General features: G+C 47.2%; 3 protein-coding genes across 3 annotated transcripts; all 3 read left to right on the forward strand.

Annotated features, from left to right (window-relative positions):
- Positions 1-6,378: 6,378 nt before the first annotated feature.
- Positions 6,379-6,822, forward strand: NECHADRAFT_88881 (uncharacterized protein; the record flags this gene model as incomplete). Its single annotated transcript, XM_003040398.1, has 1 exon — positions 6,379-6,822. The coding sequence occupies one exon, from the start codon at positions 6,379-6,381 to the stop codon at positions 6,820-6,822; it is 444 nt and encodes a 147-aa protein (XP_003040444.1).
- Positions 6,823-8,990: 2,168 nt separating this feature from the next.
- Positions 8,991-9,666, forward strand: NECHADRAFT_88882 (uncharacterized protein; the record flags this gene model as incomplete). The annotated part of the gene is made up of 3 exons (XM_003040399.1): positions 8,991-8,998; positions 9,090-9,388; positions 9,644-9,666. 3 exons carry the CDS (start codon positions 8,991-8,993, stop codon positions 9,664-9,666), a joined length of 330 nt encoding a protein of 109 aa, XP_003040445.1.
- A 2,183-nt stretch (positions 9,667-11,849) lies between these two features.
- On the forward strand, positions 11,850-12,017 carry NECHADRAFT_55625 (uncharacterized protein; the record flags this gene model as incomplete). Its single annotated transcript, XM_003040400.1, has 1 exon — positions 11,850-12,017. A coding segment is annotated over one exon (168 nt), but the record flags the coding sequence as incomplete, so codon positions are not given.
- Positions 12,018-18,136: the final 6,119 nt, after the last annotated feature.

Here is an 18,136-nt window from a genome sequence, read left to right on the forward strand (position 1 = left end):
AGGTAGAAGCTTCTAGAATAACCCTAGGGTTATATAAGTATCTCTAAAGACCTTATTCTCTAAGCTTCTTATAACCTTAACTCTTACCCTTATGCTTAGTTTCTAAGCCTTATCTTAGCTACCTTATAGCTATTTTCTCTTTATTATCTTCTTTCTTATAGCTACCTTATACCTCTAGTTACCTTATACCTACCCTATACCTCGGCTACCCTATACCTACCCTATACCTCTAGCTACCCTATAGTAAAATGCCCTCGCAGGTATGCCCTACCTGCCAAGGCAGCTATAGAGATACCCTAGAGCATATACGCAAAAAACACCCGGCCGAGGCCTATACCAACCAACAGCTACAGCCCCTTGGCTTAGTCAGCTGCCCTTATTGCGGCACAGCCTGCCGCGGAAGTCACGGCATCAAGACCCATAGTGCTAAGATCCACGGCATAGAAGGTAAAGCCCATATTTCTACCTTACCTAGGCCAAGGACCTATATAGCTACTAGGGCCACTAATACCTCTAGGGCCTCTTTAGCTTCTTCCCTTAGCCCCACTAGTCCTAATCAGGCTAGCCCGGGCTTAGTTAGCTATAGAGGCCTTATAGGAAGAAAGAGACTAGCAAGGACCCCTTCTCCACAGCTACAAAGACCTACTAGGCGGCAAAGGCAGCTACAGCCTAACTCTACCCTAGAGGAGCCTACCCTAGACCGACCGGCCTCAAGGGAAAGCTATAGGTCTTTTTCTAGCTATGAGGAAAGGGGAAGACCCTCTAGCCCTAGGTCCCTTAGCTCTAGCTCCTCTTGCCCTAGCACGCCTAGCCACAGGCCCTCTAGTCAGGGACCTACCCTAGAGCCTCTAGAAGAATATACCCTAGAGCCTCTAGGGCCCCTAGAGGAGCCTACCCTAGAGCTAGAGACTAGGGAGCCTAGGGAGCCCAGGGAGCTTACCTTAGAGCCCGAGCCTAGGGAGCTTACCCTAGAGCCCGAGCCCAAGGAGCCTACCCTAGAGGGGCCTACCCTAGAGCAGCTACACAACCAAGCTATAGCCCCAATCCTAGCCAAGGCTTCTATGCAGAAGCTATTAGCCTTTGCAAGGATCCCTATACCGGAAAAAAGGCTACATGCAAGGCAGGCTGCTATTTTCACAGCTACAGCCCATAAAGCTGCAGCTGCCTTTCTAAAGAGGCCTACTGAAAAGGCCCTCTTATATTTCCTTATCTTGCCTAGGCTACTAGGGTTAGGGTTACAAAAAGGAGGCCTAGCTACCCTTCTTAGGTCTTTCCCTTCTAACCTACCTACCCTAGAGAGCCTAGAGTCCCTCCAGCAGCCCCCTGAGCCCCCCAAGGCAGCTAGACCCTCTATAGCTCCTAGCCCGGCCCAAAGGGCAGCTAAGCTACTAGAGAGAGGCTACCTAGGCCGGGCTGCTAGGGCTCTTATTGATCCGACCCCTATAGCACCTAATTCAGTAGAAAATAGGGCTAGGCTGCTAGAAAAGCACCCTATTGGATCAAAAGACCCCTTCCAAGGCAAGACCCGCCCAAGGGCCGGCCAACCAATCACGTCAGAGACTATTATAGCAGCTATAGCCTCTATAGGCAAGGAAAAGGCCCCGGGCCTTAGTGGCTGGACTAGGCCTCTTCTAGACCTAGTAACTAGGAAAGATTCCCCTGTGATAGCTTTCCTAAGGCTGCTAGCTGATATGATTCGCCAAGGCACGGCCCCTGGAGCCCACCTATTATGCGCTAGCCGCCTTATAGGGCTTGAAAAGCCCGATGGAGGGGTTAGACCTATAGCTATAGGAGATCTTATCTATAGGGTAGCTATGAAGGCGATCCTAATGACCTCCTATCGGCCGAATATGCTCTTACCCTTCCAGCTAGGCGTGAATAGCCCAGGCGGGGTTGAACCCGCTATTTTCCTCCTCTATGAGGCTATTATAGGCTTAAATGAGGCTAATTTTCAGCAGCTAGCCTCTATAGACCTTGCTAATGCCTTTAACTCAGTAGATAGGGCTTCTATAGCTGCTTCTGTAGCTACTTTTGCCCCTACCTTCTATAAGGCAGCAGCTTGGGCCTATAATGACCCTTCTATCTTAGTTATGGAAGATGGGTCAGCTATAGCCTCGGCCAAGGGCGTAAGGCAAGGTGACCCTCTCGGACCTCTTCTTTTTTCCCTTGCCTTTCGACCTACCCTAGAGGCCCTAGCTAGGAAGCTACCTAGGGCAACCTTAGTAGCTTACCTAGATGACCTCTATATACTTAATAAGGCTCCGCAAGGCACCTTAGAGGCAGCTAAGGAGGTCTTAAAAGGCTCCCCTTTTAGCCTTAACCTAGCTAAAAGCAAGGAAAAGGCTATAGAGGACCTTAAGCTAGAAGGCTTAAAAGCCTTAGGTACTTATATCGGCCCTATCCGGCCTAAAAGAACCTTCTTGCAAGAAAAGCTAGCTACCCTACAGGAAGCCCTAGAGGCCCTGCAAGACCTTCCAAAGCAGCACTCTTTGCTTCTTCTTAGAGGCAGTATCCAGCTTCTTCTAAGGCACCTCCAGAGGCAGCTAGACCCAACCGGGCTAAAAGACCTTTGGGAAGAGGCTAATACCCTTATAAGAGAGGCTATTATAGCCCTAGTGGCTAGAAGCCCTAGTGAGAGCCCTAAAGAGCCTAATTCAAGCCTTATAGCCCTTCCAGTCAGAGAGGGAGGCCTAGGAATACCCTTACACAAGGACCTAGCCCACGAGCTATTCCTAGCAGCTAGGGAGGCCTCGCAGCCTACCCTAGGCCTCATCCGGAAGCCCCTAGCCCAGCCTACCCTAGACCAAAGCCAGCCTAACCAAGGCCAGCCTAGACTAGGGAAAACAGCCCAACAGGTGCTAAAGGAAGCTAATAAGGCTAGGCTAGCAGGCTTCTTAGAGGACCTCCCCGCTAGCTATAGGCATGCTAGGCTAGAAAATGCTAGCTATCTCGGCCGTAAGTGGCTCGGAGTCTTACCTACCCAAAAAGCCCTATCTTTTACAGACTCTGAGGTCACTGAAGCCCTCCGAAGCCGGCTTTTCTACCCAATCAAGCCTATCAGCTTACCCTGTAGCTCTTGTGGAGCTATAGCTGCCTTAGGCCATCAGGATACCTGCAAGGGTGCTAATAGAAGGTGGATTGCAAGGCATGACGCTATAACTAGGGCCTTTGTGAGAGCCCTAAGTAGCCAGCCTACCCTAGAGGTCGAAAAAGAACCCCTAGTCCACCCAGAAGGTAGCCTAAGGGCCGACTTTGTAGTTAACCTAGGAAATAGCTGCTATTACTATGATATTCAAATCGTAGCTATTTCAAAGGATTCTGCTAAAGAAGACCCTTATAGCACCTTAAGAGAGGCTGCCGAAGAAAAACGCAGAAAATATAGGTCTCTCGGGGCCTTTTTTCAGCCTCTTATTATCTCAGCAGGCGGCCTTATGGACCTAGAGACAGCTAAGACCTATCAGAAGCTCCAGGACCTTATTGGCCCCCTTGCGGCTAACCAGCTAGATTCCTCTATTAGCCTTGCCCTGATGAGGACTAGGGCGACCTCTGCGGCTTCTATAGCCCGAGATACCCCTAGTAACCTAGCTAGGTCGATCTGGAATACCCCTAGGGCTTCTTAAGGCTTTTCTTTATCCTTTACCTTTTATCTCTTATCTCTTATCTCTTTGCCTTTTTCTTATTAGCTATACCTCTCTCTTTTAGTTATATCTCTATTTCCTAGCTATACTTCTCTCTTTTAGTTATATCTCTATTTCCTAGCTATACCTCTCTCTTTTAGTTATATCTCTTTTTCCTAGCTATATCTCTCTCTTAGCTATACCTCTTTCCTAGTTATATCTCTTATGCTTTTTCTTTTATTATTTCTTAGAAAAATCTCCCCTCTTTTATCTATAAGCTATATCTTAGCTAGAAGAAACCCCTAGGGCAAAATAGCTTAGATAGTTAATAGTTACTCTGTTCTAACCCCACCCTGGGGGACAGTGCGAGGGTTAGGGTTAGGACTGTGTTCACACTGTGTCCTGCCAGCACCTCCACCACCACCTCCCTTTTCTACCCCTTCTACCTCCAACAACGCTCCGCGTCACCCTCCCCGGACGTCAGAGGTTAGTCCTTCCCAACCCTCACCTCAGGGTTAGGGTTACCAGTAAACAACACCTTGGTCCCCTCAAACCAACCCTCACAACCACCCGCAACCCTCTCAACTTCCCAAGTCAAACGAAAACCTTAGGTTTAGGTTCGGGTTAGGGTTACGGGTAACGGCCAAGGGTTGGCTTAGGGTTACGGGGTAACCGTCAAGGGTTGGCTTAGGGCAAGTCCAAGAAACCAACCAACCAAACCCTTAACCGCCACCTAGGCCCTGGGAACCCCCCTACAAACGCGCCAGGACAAAACAAAAACCGACCAGGCAGCAAACCGTGCCAAGCAAAAAACTTAACCGGAAACTAGGAACCAGGAACCAGGAACTAAGAACCAGAAACGGCAACCGGAAAACAACCACTACCAACCACCAACCAGAAACCATAGCCGGGAAACTCTAACCGGAGCCAAGAACCAGAAACCGGCAAACTCTATCCGGAACCAGGAACCGGAAAACTCTATCCAGACCCAGGAACCAGAAATAGTAGCCTGAAAACTCTATCCAGAACCTGGAACCGGAAACCGTAACCGGAAACCGTGATAGTAACTACTCGGTTACCTTAAAAAGCCTAACCCTCCATACCCTTCTTAACCTAACTCCTACCCTTCTAACTCGCCTCCATAACGTACCCAGCCCTAACACCTCTCCCTTTCGTCCCACCACTAGCTTCGAGAGCCAAAGGAAACATATAAAGAGAAAGACCCAACGAGCCGACACAGACGTAGGACCAGAAAACCTCCCCACCTAGCCAGCCCACTAAACTAGCCAGTAATGGAAGAAACCAACACAGAGAGCCAGAAAGTAGACCCAGCAGATAAGGAGAGAAAGAAAGGCTAAGAGGGACCAACCCGGAAGCTATCGGCAGATAAAGCAAAGAAACGACCAGACGGCGACCCACATGACATTTCCAGTCACCCTATAAAAAGAGTCCCAAAACAGACTTCTTTCCCACTCTCTCCCCCTCTCGCTCATCTACTTAGATTCTGCAGTATCGGCACCTTCCTTCTAAATTCATTCATTTATTTATTTATTCATCGCTATCAAATCGATTAAATCGTCGTCAGAGCTATCGTTATCGTTATCATCGGATATATTGATTGTTCGTCGTCTATCGTCGGAGCCGGTTATTGGTCATTGGTCGTCGCCTATCGTCGCCTATCGTCGCCCCAATTCAGCGCTACGTACTTTGAAAGTAGAGAAATTACTGCCCCTAAAATCTAGGGGGCCACTCCAGCTTTATCTCCCGCCAAACCCCTATTCTTACCCCCTGCTCCCCAACCCCCTGCCGTCACTAAATCCACCAGCACTCTAAAATTTCCACCAGCTCATCAATCCCCCGGTCTCGACTACTGGCTACGCTTACCACGACCGGCCATTTATCGCCAATCATTCAATTCATATACCATCATTAAGGATTAGCGATAGAATTCGGCCATCATCGCATCTCATGTTTCGGCTCTTCTTACCAGAACACGGCATATTAGTGGGGGGGAATTACTAACTCCAGCTCTAGCTGCCGCCCGCATTTGATTCCGTTTCAATCCCCCCTTCCTGCCAACGGAAATCCCGGTAAGTTCAAGCCACCGCCCACTAACCCCCTGAAAATCCAACCTCACATAAGTAAACTAACATCCACCCAACCCTCTCACCAAACAAACTTCTGCCTTTTCCCGACCTATACTAACGGCCTTAATCGACCGTCTCTTTCGTCCAAAATAGTTCCTCCCGTTCTTTGCACAATCTGCGCTTCCCCTAATACTCGCCGCTATGCCGTTTGCCTTTCAGCCGCCTACTGCTCTCTAGAGTATCAGCAAACCGACTGGCGAACCCATCGGCTTCTTTGCCGCAAGTTCGCCGCATATGCTCAACATAACTTTGCCACTCGCCCTTCCCCCAACCACTACCTCGCCATTCTCTTTCCCATAACTAAGAAGCGGCCGTCCCTCGTCTAGGTGGATTCCAAAAAGGACGAATACGAGGTTAGGGACTACTTCCACCCAGTTCTCAACCACCTCTTGCACATCCCCGGCAATAACTACATCGGTCATGGCCTACGCCAAGTCAGGCGCAATGTCCTTCGTGGGAGAGAAAACAACCAGGACACCCTACACATATGGTTCCTGGATCCAGACGTCCCTCCCCGCAACATCATAACCAATCAAGCCATCCATAGTACAATCCTAACCCTAGTAGGCGATACTTAGGGCGAGTTCATCTAGAAAGGCCCAGTTATTACAGTCATGAGAGCGGGCACCGACTTTGAACCACGCCATTCCACCGATATCACCCTCACTGCCTACCGTAATGCCATCGACTACCTAGGTTACTACAGAGATACGATCGGCAGCATAATCGACGAACCTGGTCAACACGACCATCTATCCAAGCGCGTACTGGCCGACAGGTCCTCAAAGGTCATTGGTGTCCGAATCAACTGCCGCCGTGACCAGGCCACTCGGCACGAGCCACAGATGGTCGAGGTGGCTATGCCCAAGACGCACCCTCTGTTCAACCTCGAGGGCGACGATCCATGCGACATCCCTTTACTCTTTGGCCTAGAACTAATTGCAAAGGCATATAATAGTGGCCTTTGCAAAGAGGACAACGGCCCGCCGTCTAATAACCTAAAGAACCCTCTAGCCGAGCTCCTCCTGACGACAACATCTATTAAGAACGGGGAATAGGTTCGTTTGCTAAGTTACCGGCGTCATCTATGTCTTAGCAGCACCCTTTTCGTCCGCAGGTCTAAGCGGGATCTGCAGATTAAAGACGTTAACGCGCTCTATAACTTAATCGAAGAATTTGCGGTGCCGTTTATGTTGAAGGAGGATGCATCTAACCCCGATATAGAGAACAGGCTAATAGAATAACTTAAGAAAGAAGGTTTCAGGCGCGGTATCCAAAATTATTAATTCTCACCCCACCCGCCCTATATAAGAGTAATGGATTATTACATAGAGGCAGAGTCCCCTAGGGCGCGAATTCTCCTAGCATTATAGAATAGAACTGTAGGAGGAAATATAAGGCTTAAAAGTTCAATCCGCTGGGCAATTAGCCGCCGTTATCGCCAGACTAGCCCGCCTACCCTGCACATAGATACCCGTTTTCTAGGTCCGGTTAGCATAGCGTATTCATAGGGCTACTTATTTATCGACCATATTACCTTTTCCATAGGCGAATTAATTAATATTTCTTCTAAATTCCGCCTCTAAAAATCCACCCCATAAGCTATATAATGATGCGCCTAGAAGATAAAATCTCGCGCACTGACGAGCGCCTAGTTAGTTTTTCTTAACCCCCCCTGCACTATTATCCTAACCTGCCATAGCCAACCAGCGTAAATCCCCATCTACCCTCTCTGATGCTTAACCCCCGGTTTGTCTTCTTAACTTCGGGCTACACCAATACGCTCCGTGAAATAAGGCTGCGAACTGTCCATCTGACTAACCATTTTGCAGAATATAGATAATTATACATACGATATGAACCCACTTATGCATAGCTAGTTAGCAGGCGTACTTGAATGTATAAATTATTACGCGGTCGCCTTTTTTGCTGCCTGAAACCCTCCCCCTTATTTACTAATTTAATTCATCCCCTTACTCTTAATATTCGCGACTTCCATCGACACTTTATACTATACGATATAATGACAACGAAAAAGCCCCCAATATCTATATCTATGCCGTTAGTAGCCGATAAATCACCACCGAAACCCAACAATATATCGCCTCCCCCTAAAGGTTCGGAGGACCCTATTGATAGCTTCTTCTCGTTTGTCGAAGAGTACTATGCCGGTGACGAGTTTAAACGCCTCAAAGGAATGTGCCAAGAGAACATAAGCCTTAAGAAGAATCTCAATGAGCTCCAAACTACTTACGAGCAGAATATCAAAGCACTCACAAGGTCAGATAGTAAATAGCAATCCGAGTATAACAAACTGAAAGAGGTCAACCGCGCTAGAGATGATGCTATAAAGCAGCTGAAAGACGAAAGACAAGCCTCGCAGGCGCTTAGGGATTAAGTTCGAAATATAGAGGAGGATATGAAAACGGTGACGGAGATATCTAAAACTTAGGAGTCCCGGGCTATCGATCTAGATAATAAAGAGAAGGCGAGAGCGGCTGACTTAGAGAATGCCTAGAAAGCGAAAGAAAGACTTGAAGGGGAACTAAAATCTATATAAAAGCAGCTAAAGTCTAAGACTATGGAATTAGGCTAGGTTTAGGATAATTTTAAAGTGATTTGCTCCTTTGTCGTTGAACTAGAGAATCTTAAAGAGAAAGAGACTGAGATGTATATGCTAACGGCTAATTCCCTCCTTCTATTTCGTTATGATCTAGGTCTAATGATTGATATCACAATGCAGCCGGACCTTATTGGCTAATTTCTTCGACCTTGCTCTCAAACATATGGAGACTTTCTTATGCAGTAACCTCGATAATGCTTGTTTTGCCGACTACTCCCGCTGGAAGGAGCTCCGGGTATAGGTATTAAGCAAGTAGCGAGTCCCACTACCGGCTTCCAACTCGCTAGCTGCCAAGCAGATAAGAGTCGTCGCCGGCCTTATCATCTTTGGTGAAGCACTTGCCGAGCATATCTTTAGGCCCACCCACATCACGCATGGCGGCGAGCTCGACGAAGTCCTAGGTCACCTCGGCACCTAGAACCCTCTTCAGGAGATATATGTCCGCAGTGCCTTGCTAAAGGTGCTCCCCGATAGGCAGGAAAAGAACCGGGCGGCTGCGGTCAAGTCGGTCGCTACACACGTGTCGGGTATGTTAAGCATCCTAGTGCCTTCTTCGCGATAAAGGGAGTTTAAATCCGGCTTAAAGCAGGTCTCTGGCCAGATATGCCGCGGTTAGTCTAAGGTTCAGCAGCTAGAAGAGAGGGTTAGGCCTAGCTTCTCCTTCGACTTTTATGAGGATTAGCAACCATTACCGCCACCAAGCGCCCAAACCCCCACAAAGTCCAGCTCATCGCTATCTTCACAGTCATCGACACAGCAGAAAGGCAGACGCCAGAATCAACAGCAATCCAGCACCCTTCCTAGCTTACTAACGGCCGAGGAGTTCAAAGAGGTTACGTGGCCGGCATTTCTGGCCATAAATCCTGAGCAACCACGAGAGGAGGGGGAGGAGGAGGAGGGCGCAATCTCCTCCTGGGAATTAATCCACCAGGGTTACATCCTTACAAAGGCACAAGCAAAGGAGGCAAAGCAAGAGAGAGATACCAAAGAGGAGGTTTCTCGTAGGTTTAGGAAGACCACTCGGCAGAATAGTAGTAATCCTTGACGGCCATAGGGGAAGAGGCGGGACTCAGACATAAACCTTCTTTTTCGCTCCCTAGGAAACTCGGGCGGCGCGGCAGACAAGCCATAACAAGTCGGCGATATAGAACTCCATAAGAACTCACTCTTGTTTGTCTATTATGGCCAAATTTATGTCATTCGAACCGGACTTAGCCCTTTCCCCCCCAACTACTTACTTACTAGACTGGAGATAGGTTATAGCCCAGAACAACCATGAAGTTCCGAGACCATCTTATACAAAGCGCCTTTATATAAGCTCCGACACCTAGCACGCTATCATCCAGCCATTGATTGATTAATCCCGCTCACTTAAGCTTCTACTCACATTTACTCATTTCAGTATCGTAATTAAAGCAATATACTATTGGCTTCGCAGTGCCCTGCTAGCTAATTTATCCGCCTCTATATTCCGACTCCGAGGTACATGCCAGAACAAAACCTCGACGTTAAGCTCATTCAAGTTTCTAATTAATCCGTCTAACTTCTTAAAAAGCTCCCAGTTCTTCACCGGCGTTCCCTTATATGTTCGGTAGCCGTTATTCTCCCACTTAAATACCCGCTCAGTTATCCCCTTGACCAAATACTCCGAATCGGATTTGATGACAACCATCCGAAGCTGTTCCTCTCTAAAACACTGGCTCTGTATATCTATCACCTGGCGAAGCGCAAGGATCCTAGCCCGTAACTCTGCAACCTAGTTTGTTGCGTTCGGCTCGGCTAAGAGAACGCTCTTGTTGTACTGGGATATTTTGCCGACGAACACTCCGGCCGCTGCCCTAGCTCTAGTCATACCATTCCCCTCACACGCCCCATCGACTGCAATCACTATATAGTCTACATGCGGTGCCAGCCAGTCGCAGTATGGACAAAGACGGTCCTCGTCACACGCCACGTACGTCCATTCCTCATCATAACTGCCAACCTCCACATCATCCAGCTTCATATCATCTCTATACCGTAAACTAGGGTCAAATTTTCAGTCTTTCGCCAACTCAGAGGTTCGTAATTCACAGTATACGTATGGGGGGAGACCCATAGCGGGTGTCCTCGAGTAGGGGTATAGAGTCGATCTCAAAGACTATAGGGTATCAACGACGGATGTAATGGCACCTGACCAGTAGACAGTCCACGTATTGTAGCCCGGCATTTATTCTAGTCACGCCAAAAGAGATACAGAAAACGCCAGGCATGTCTTTGCATGTTTGAAGAGATCATGGTATACCGGGTGCGTGCGGGGCTGAGGAGGCACCAGCCTACGACTTTTGCTGCAAAGCTGCCTTGGTGCCTGAGTTTTCGCTTCGGGCCCCGCGCGACAACCACAACCGCAGTCGCGTTAGGGTCGGTTCCCTCTTACCTTACATATATACTCCAGGTCAACGGTGCCACGCCCAAGCTCCAATCTGGCAAATAGTTCTATATATATCAATGAATCAAGCCTCTTGCTACGCACTCAACGTAGCATGAGCTATCTGCCTCCCGTATATATAGCCCACTAAGGCAGATCAGAGATCCGTCTACTGCTCTCCCTCTTGTAGGCGAGTCTTCAGTAAGCATAAGAACGCCGCCCTACGCAAGAAGAGACCGATTGAGGAAGTTATTAAGAACAACAATCTGAGTGTCTCTGGTCTCCCCCGCTCTAAGCTCGTCCAAATCCTATAATATCTACTGAAGCGAGGCGTATTCGAGTCAAGTATCGCTGCCTAGTCCGTCTTCCCAGAGCTCTTTCTACAACCAGCGAAACAACAAGAGCCACAGAAGATGCCTGCACCTCCTGACTAACGCGACTCCGTCGTGGAGAAAACCACGGGGTTACTCGAGACGTAAGTTAGGGCCCGAGTTGTTGCTCTCAGAGCGCATTCTTACCGGTTGATCAGGCTATGGAAATCCGGCATCTACTCGGATATAACACTTATCTCGACTGAAAAGAATTATTAAGCACACCGCGCTATCGTGTGTCTCCAGTCTCCGGTCATATCTAAAAAGTGCACTTTCGACACTATAAACACAAGCTAGATCAAGCCGAACAACTTCACTAAGGACGATACTACCATGGCATCTTTTAACTTCCTGGATGATAATCCTCGGTTAGTCGATTGCGTTATTTAATACTTCTACCGATCCGACTATAAAGTTCCACGATCCACACCTAGCATAAATGACGAAGCAGACGTGATGTACAAAGAAGACGCTGACGAGTCGGATGCGGACGACGCTGCCTCGGACGATTCCCACCTGATTATTCACGTCAGAGTATTCGCGCTCGCAGAGAAATACGATATACCACCTCTTAAAGTACTATCTCTAAAGAAATTTAAGGCTATAGTCCGATTGCGCTAGAAGTCTAGGTATCTAGTCGAAGCTGCACGGGAAGCATATACCTCTACTATAGCAGATATCTAAGATATGCGAAAGGCTATTGTTAATGTTTTATTTATACAAAGAAAACTATTAGATGAAGAGTGTATAAGGGAGCTACTCCGAGAAGTGCCCGAGATAGTATATGACCTGCTTATGCAGTTTTATGATAGGATCAAGTCCGAGCCATACCTGTCGATATATTTCAGATAATTGATTATCCTATATATCGAAGCATTACTTTACAATATATCTATTTTACTCATCTTTCAGAGCGTTTCTAACGACCTAATAGTCCCCAATGGCCTTTACTAGTTTATTTTATTTATTTATCGAGCTGTATACTAACTTAGCTATATATATAGCCCTCTAGTTAGGCTTTTTCCGAGTTCTATCCCGGAAACTTATATTAATCTTATCATAGACCACAGGAATAATAACAAGAAGACAAACAAATCCCATACCCCGGAAATTAGTCATCATCCAATTGCCTAGAATATGCCCCCTCTGCTAGAAACTAGAATAACTTTAGGAGTCGTGGGCATCGCAAACCCCTAATTTCGTCCATCTCCTCCAGCCACATCCGAATGTGCTCTAGCCCCTTCTCCTCCAACCCGCTCCAGTCCTACTAGCCCATCATCTCCAGCACCATACCTCCCAATCGGCTTACACTAGTACCTATAACCCTACTATGCACCACCATGCATGCCGTGATAAACCGCTGCATCGTCTTGACCCAAGCACATTGCGCCTCACGATACTATACGTCGTGCTCCTCTTATGCCTCCTTTTCATTGCTATATTTTAGATCTATCTCTTCACGGTATACTATCCGCTAATATAGCAACGTTGGGAATCGATAATGGCTACACCGCGCTCCTGGGCCACCACTACGTGCCTAATAATATCGAAATATCTTAAGCTAAGGCTACACTTCCTCGGCCTCTGTCCGGTGTGAGCAGCGTTTGAGCTTGTGTGTCTCCACAATCGGGCCCCATTCATAGAAAGCATAAAGTGTACACCGCACACGGCCTCCGCGGGCGCGAATGAGGTTACGCACCCAATAAATCAGCGGGTACTTGGCTATATATGCACCCTGATCTCGCTCGAGTGGGAAGGATTCTGTTGCTTTTGCGACCTCGGCACGGATGAGGCTAGGCTAGAATAGCCTTATCCCCGGCCGGGCATTATCCTAGGTCCTAGTGGCCGGTATAAGGACTTGATATAATATATCCCTACTCTCGCGGGGTTAATTGGTCCCTTGCTGTTGCCTTAGCGGCCGGGAAGGTAATAAGGACTAATCTATGAATAGGTATCGGTCACTCTGCGTATTAGACGGCGTGTTCTGCCGCCGTCTCTTTGTTAGTCTCCCCTTCCTAGGGAAAGGTAGTAGGAAGATAGACGCGGGGATAGACTCGTGAATATTATTATCTGCTATTATAGAGGGAAAAGGTCGGTATAGGATGAGAATAATATATTATTCTTCGATTATATTCTTTAATATTTATATTTAGCTAGACTAGTATAGATATAGAGATGAAGAAATATTAAGTAGTAGGAAATTAAGTAGTAGGAAAAGGGGGGTTAATTGCCCTACCTTCTCGTAGTATTTACTTTTTATTCCCCCTCTACTATCTAATTTATATATAACTTAAGCGATAATTTATATATTTTTTTTATTTATCTAATAATATCCCCGATCATATTTGTCTAGGTAGGAGTTACAAATAAAACCCTAGGCATTATATGCATAGCTTACTCGAGATAGTTCTACACCTATACTATATCCTCAAATCATCAACCGCTTAACCGCATATATACCGCGCTATTATTATCATTATCGCCGCCACGGTCGTCTACTCGCTAGACTATATCTTAACCTCTAAGAAAAAGATAATAATAGAGTAGAACGCACGGATAGTTAAACCTAGGGGTGAAAGAGAAATATAGAAAGCCTCATTAGGAGGACCAGTGCGCATAGATACTTACCCCTAGGTTTAGAGGTCTAGAGGTCCATCACCTATAGGCCCAATGCGGTTTTAGGACTCTTACGCTGGACAAGTTCGAAGGGGAGACTAGGTTTACCTACATTATTACTATTAAACCTACCCGGTTTACCTTTAATAAATATTATTAAAACCACGACTCCTCGCCTTCCGCTTAGCCATAATACCTAAACTATTAGTAAATAGACCTTTATTAAGGACGGATAATGGGTTTATTTACCGAGTTACTAGAGTTATTAGTCTCTTAGGGAGCATCCTTTTCATCCATCGTTCTAGACGAGACCTATAGATAGAAGATATTATTACGATTCGAAACCTTATAATCGAAGAGTTCGCGGTATCCTTTATCATCTTAAAAGAGCGATATATTATTATCTAATCCTAATATAAAGAGAAGGTTACTAGACTAACTTAAGTAGGAGAGTTCTAAACGTAGCATTGGTTATAAGCCTTACTTTACGCTAATTACCTCTCAATAACAGATATAATTTTCTTCTACTAGGATTAAAAATAGTTAAAATATGACCTAGAGCATTTCTAAAGATGTCGCATATTTATTATTTAGGCTACTATGGCTCTCCGGTATCGCTATTCTCCCTAGTCAAGGTCATTACTTCCATCCAATTAAGATCCATTATCTTCTTCCGTTATATCATCCATCTCCTCTTCATCATCAGTTACATTACCAGAGATATCATCATCATCATCATCATCTACAGGGCCAATATCCCACTGCGGAGGCTCAGCCTAATTTAAGAACCGTTCTAGGAGAGTTTGACTTTGTGCGGAGGGCTCTATTTCCTATATCTTAACCTCTAGGTGGCTACGTAGGTCATATTAATTATTGCTATTATTAAGCCGACGCCTCGTCCACCGCAGGCGTGCTACGAACCTAGGCGAATGACTAGGTACCGACTATATGGCGTTAAGCAAGCCAATAAGGTTATCCCGGGTTAGCAGGAGGATAGTCGGTTGGCTCACTATAGATTCGAAGATCCGCCTCGAGATATGCGTCTCCTTCATAGGGACCTAGAAAATGTCCTCCTCTTTATAATTATGCTGCTTATAAACGTCTAGTTTCTTAAGAGACCACGGCTATATAAAGTTTATATCCCCGTCCCTACCCCAGGACGGGCCAGCCATATAGGTCACGTATAGTAATACCCGCCGGCAATAGCGTCGAATAGTGTTATGATAACCGGTAGAGCGTAGACATTCGATATTATTATCCCCTATAATCTCTACCTAGCGTATCTAGGCTGCCCTTTTAAAGCCCTAAAAGTCCCGAGGTGATAGAATCATCGGAGTTATATCAGGGGATAGACCCTCGGGGTAATCATCGCGGCGATATATAGACGATAAGAAGGTATCTTTATCTCCCCGAGGAGGCGAGAAGTAAGGAGCCTAGTACTAGATCCGGAAGAAGGATAGCTTGCCATGATGCTAGGTGCCCGGGCCATGGCTTATGCCGACCTCTTTGGTGGGGTCACTATTGAAAGCAATCTGGATATAACGGCCGATTTATACGCTAAAGCGGCTATTAAATGGGCCTGCCGACGCGCAGATACGTTGCCATATGTCCTTAAATGCTCGGTAGACTTGGAGGAAATATAGTCGATCCTAGGCTGGCGGCTTAGAGTGGCCGAATAGTTAACTAAATAGAAAGCCAGATTAGCTATTCTTAGGTAGTAGGCGCCGACGCGTGGCTATCTAATAAGGTAGCTCGTCGGGCAAAGTATCCCCTGACAAGGGATCGATATTAGATGATAATAATAGCATAGCTTCACCGTACTTAGCCTATGCCTCCGTGTAAATGCCGTGAATCGTCTGGGCTGTGGGAATACGGCTGGCCTTGGCCGTAGATTCTACCTGGGCTTGCCGTAGCCGAGTAAGAACTGGTAAGTTTTGGCGCCCATAGTCACCTCGTACTTTGTCCTAGTACGACTCGATCTTGGCAAGGAAGTGTTGATGGTAGGCTCGGGCGGTCTCCTCGATAGTAAGGACGATAGCCCGGCCAGCTAGCTCCTCGGCTTCCTCACTATGCCCTTGATTGTATGCTCCTCAAGCGTCGCGAACTAACTGTTGAAATAGAAGCTCGACGGTGACCTAGGTAATAGTAAGAGCTTAAACGTTGGGCTAGTATGCTAGCTTCGCCTAGAGTGGGCTCCGAGGCATATAGAGATCGACTAGTACCTCGAGCGAGATATGGCCCCGCTGCTAATCCATATGGCCATAAGGGATCTAGAGTATGCCGGATTCTTTAATGGGGCGGCCTAGACCGAGACCTAGCCGCTTCTTAATAGAGCCCCTACTACGGCCACGAGCCCGCGCCGTCTAGTCTAATCGCCAAATCTAATTATCGAAATTCAGCCCCTCCTCCTCATCGTCAAGTGCATAGATAAGGAGGCGACAGAAAAGCTAAGCAGTATAGAACCTAAGTATCTGCCGGATATGGTCGGTCGAAGAGGAGGAGGAGGATGATAATGGCTGCTCGCCTTCTTTCCTTATTACCTCCTGGAAGATATGGTCGAGTGGAAGGATCAAGCGAGTAGCTTGCGTAGACACGAAAGAGGTCATAACTTCGGTCGGAATAACCCAAAAGGGGCAATACATCCCGCTGGCTCTAGCGTTACTATCACCATGATCACTGAGGGGAACGTCCTAGGATATCGGCCCGGTATAAGGACTTCTGCTAGGTTCCAATACGCCATCGGCCCACATAGCGAGAATAACGTCGAGCCGAAATGTGACCTCCTTCCGGATGCCAAAGTTTAGGTGCCGGCGCAGAGATAAGATAGCCCTCAGATGCCGCTTATTAGTATCCTAGGCATGCAAAAGGTAGGAGCAGCTAAGCTAAGGCATAAAGGCTCGTTGGCGATTTTGGTCTATGCCCGCAAGGTCTTTCAATATGCCTTCGTCAAAGGCAAGGAGAGGGAAATAGCCTAAGCTAAAGAGCTAGTAATTACTAAACATGACCCCAAAGAGGTCCTTACTGCAGTTATATGCCTTAATACGGATAATACCGGGTGATCTAGTATCCAGGTGGCCTAGGTTTAATGCCCGGCTTGGCCTCGCCTTAGCATAGTAGGTCCCTGCATCGCAGAGGAGGAAAGAACGGTAGTATTTGGCGTCAAGAGGGGCTTCTAGGACTAGATCTTAGAGGCTCTTATGAAGATGACGGCAGCAGTCGCTTTTCTAGAGTAACATCCAAGGTTTAGCACTACCCTAAGCGTCGGGTAACAATAGTAGTCTAGCAACATAGTCCCGCATCCCCACATCAAGCCAGCAGGAGCGCATATCAAGCTAGTTTAGGTCGAGACTAGCTAAGATTATATCTCAAAACAGAGCCAAGCTTTCGTAGAGGCTCGGCCGCGTAAATACGTTCTTCAAGTCATAAGATTAGAAAAGCAAGCGAGGGTTCTAGAAGTAGGTAATATCTTCCCCTCGCTATGTCTAGACCCGATATAAGTTCGCTTTCTCTACGATCGACGCCCAGAAACGCGGAAGAGCGCTAGCGGGGATATTATATGCCAGGCGAAAGGCTTAGGTCTTATCTTTAGCACTCTATCGGCTAGCACCCGGCTTTTCCTGGTACGCGCGAGACTTTGCGTAGATAAGGTTATATGAGCTGGGGATTTCCTGCCGGGCGTGGTCGGGAACCGTTTCGTAAATGGCTAGGAGGATGATCTCATTATAGAGGTCTCTAAATCGTGCGAGAGAGAGACTATTTGCGGAAGCCCGTGTCTGTGAATGGGCTCTATGAGGGAAGAAGAGGAAGACGGAGAAGCGGACGGCGGCGGTGGTAAAAGTGCCGATATAAGTGTGCCGAGTATGTGCTAGATTAAGGCCGTGGGGCTGGATGACTTGGTTAGTAGAGATATTATTCTTATGAGGCGGGAAGAAAGAAAGTTAAAACTGGTTAGGGGCTTGAATGGCGGATAAACTCTTGGCCCTAAACTAGATGCTATTAATATCCCACTGGCGCGTAATAGTCACCGAATTATATGGGAGGGAGGCCTATGTCTTGCGGAAAGAGAGCGGCTCAGGGGGTTAGGCAGAGAGAAAGCTTTGCTAATGGGGGAAAGAGGCACGAGGGTCGCAGGCGTTGTTACGCTCCGCGAAGACGGCCGGCAAGGGAGGAAGAGAGTGGCCGAGACGTTTAATTCTTTCCTGAAGAGTATCGGTATGTTTGGATTCAGCGAGCTCGCGTGAATTCGGGCCTAGTTTGAGCATATAATATGAGTACCTCTATAACTCAAGAGGGTCGGGTCGGGTGATGATGATATGATGATGACTTATATTCGTATTGGCGGCTAAAGAATGTGC

The sequence above is a fragment of the Fusarium vanettenii genome (genome assembly GCF_000151355.1).
Source record: "Fusarium vanettenii 77-13-4 unplaced genomic scaffold NECHAsca_68_unmapped, whole genome shotgun sequence".
NCBI lineage: Eukaryota > Fungi > Ascomycota > Sordariomycetes > Hypocreales > Nectriaceae > Fusarium > Fusarium vanettenii.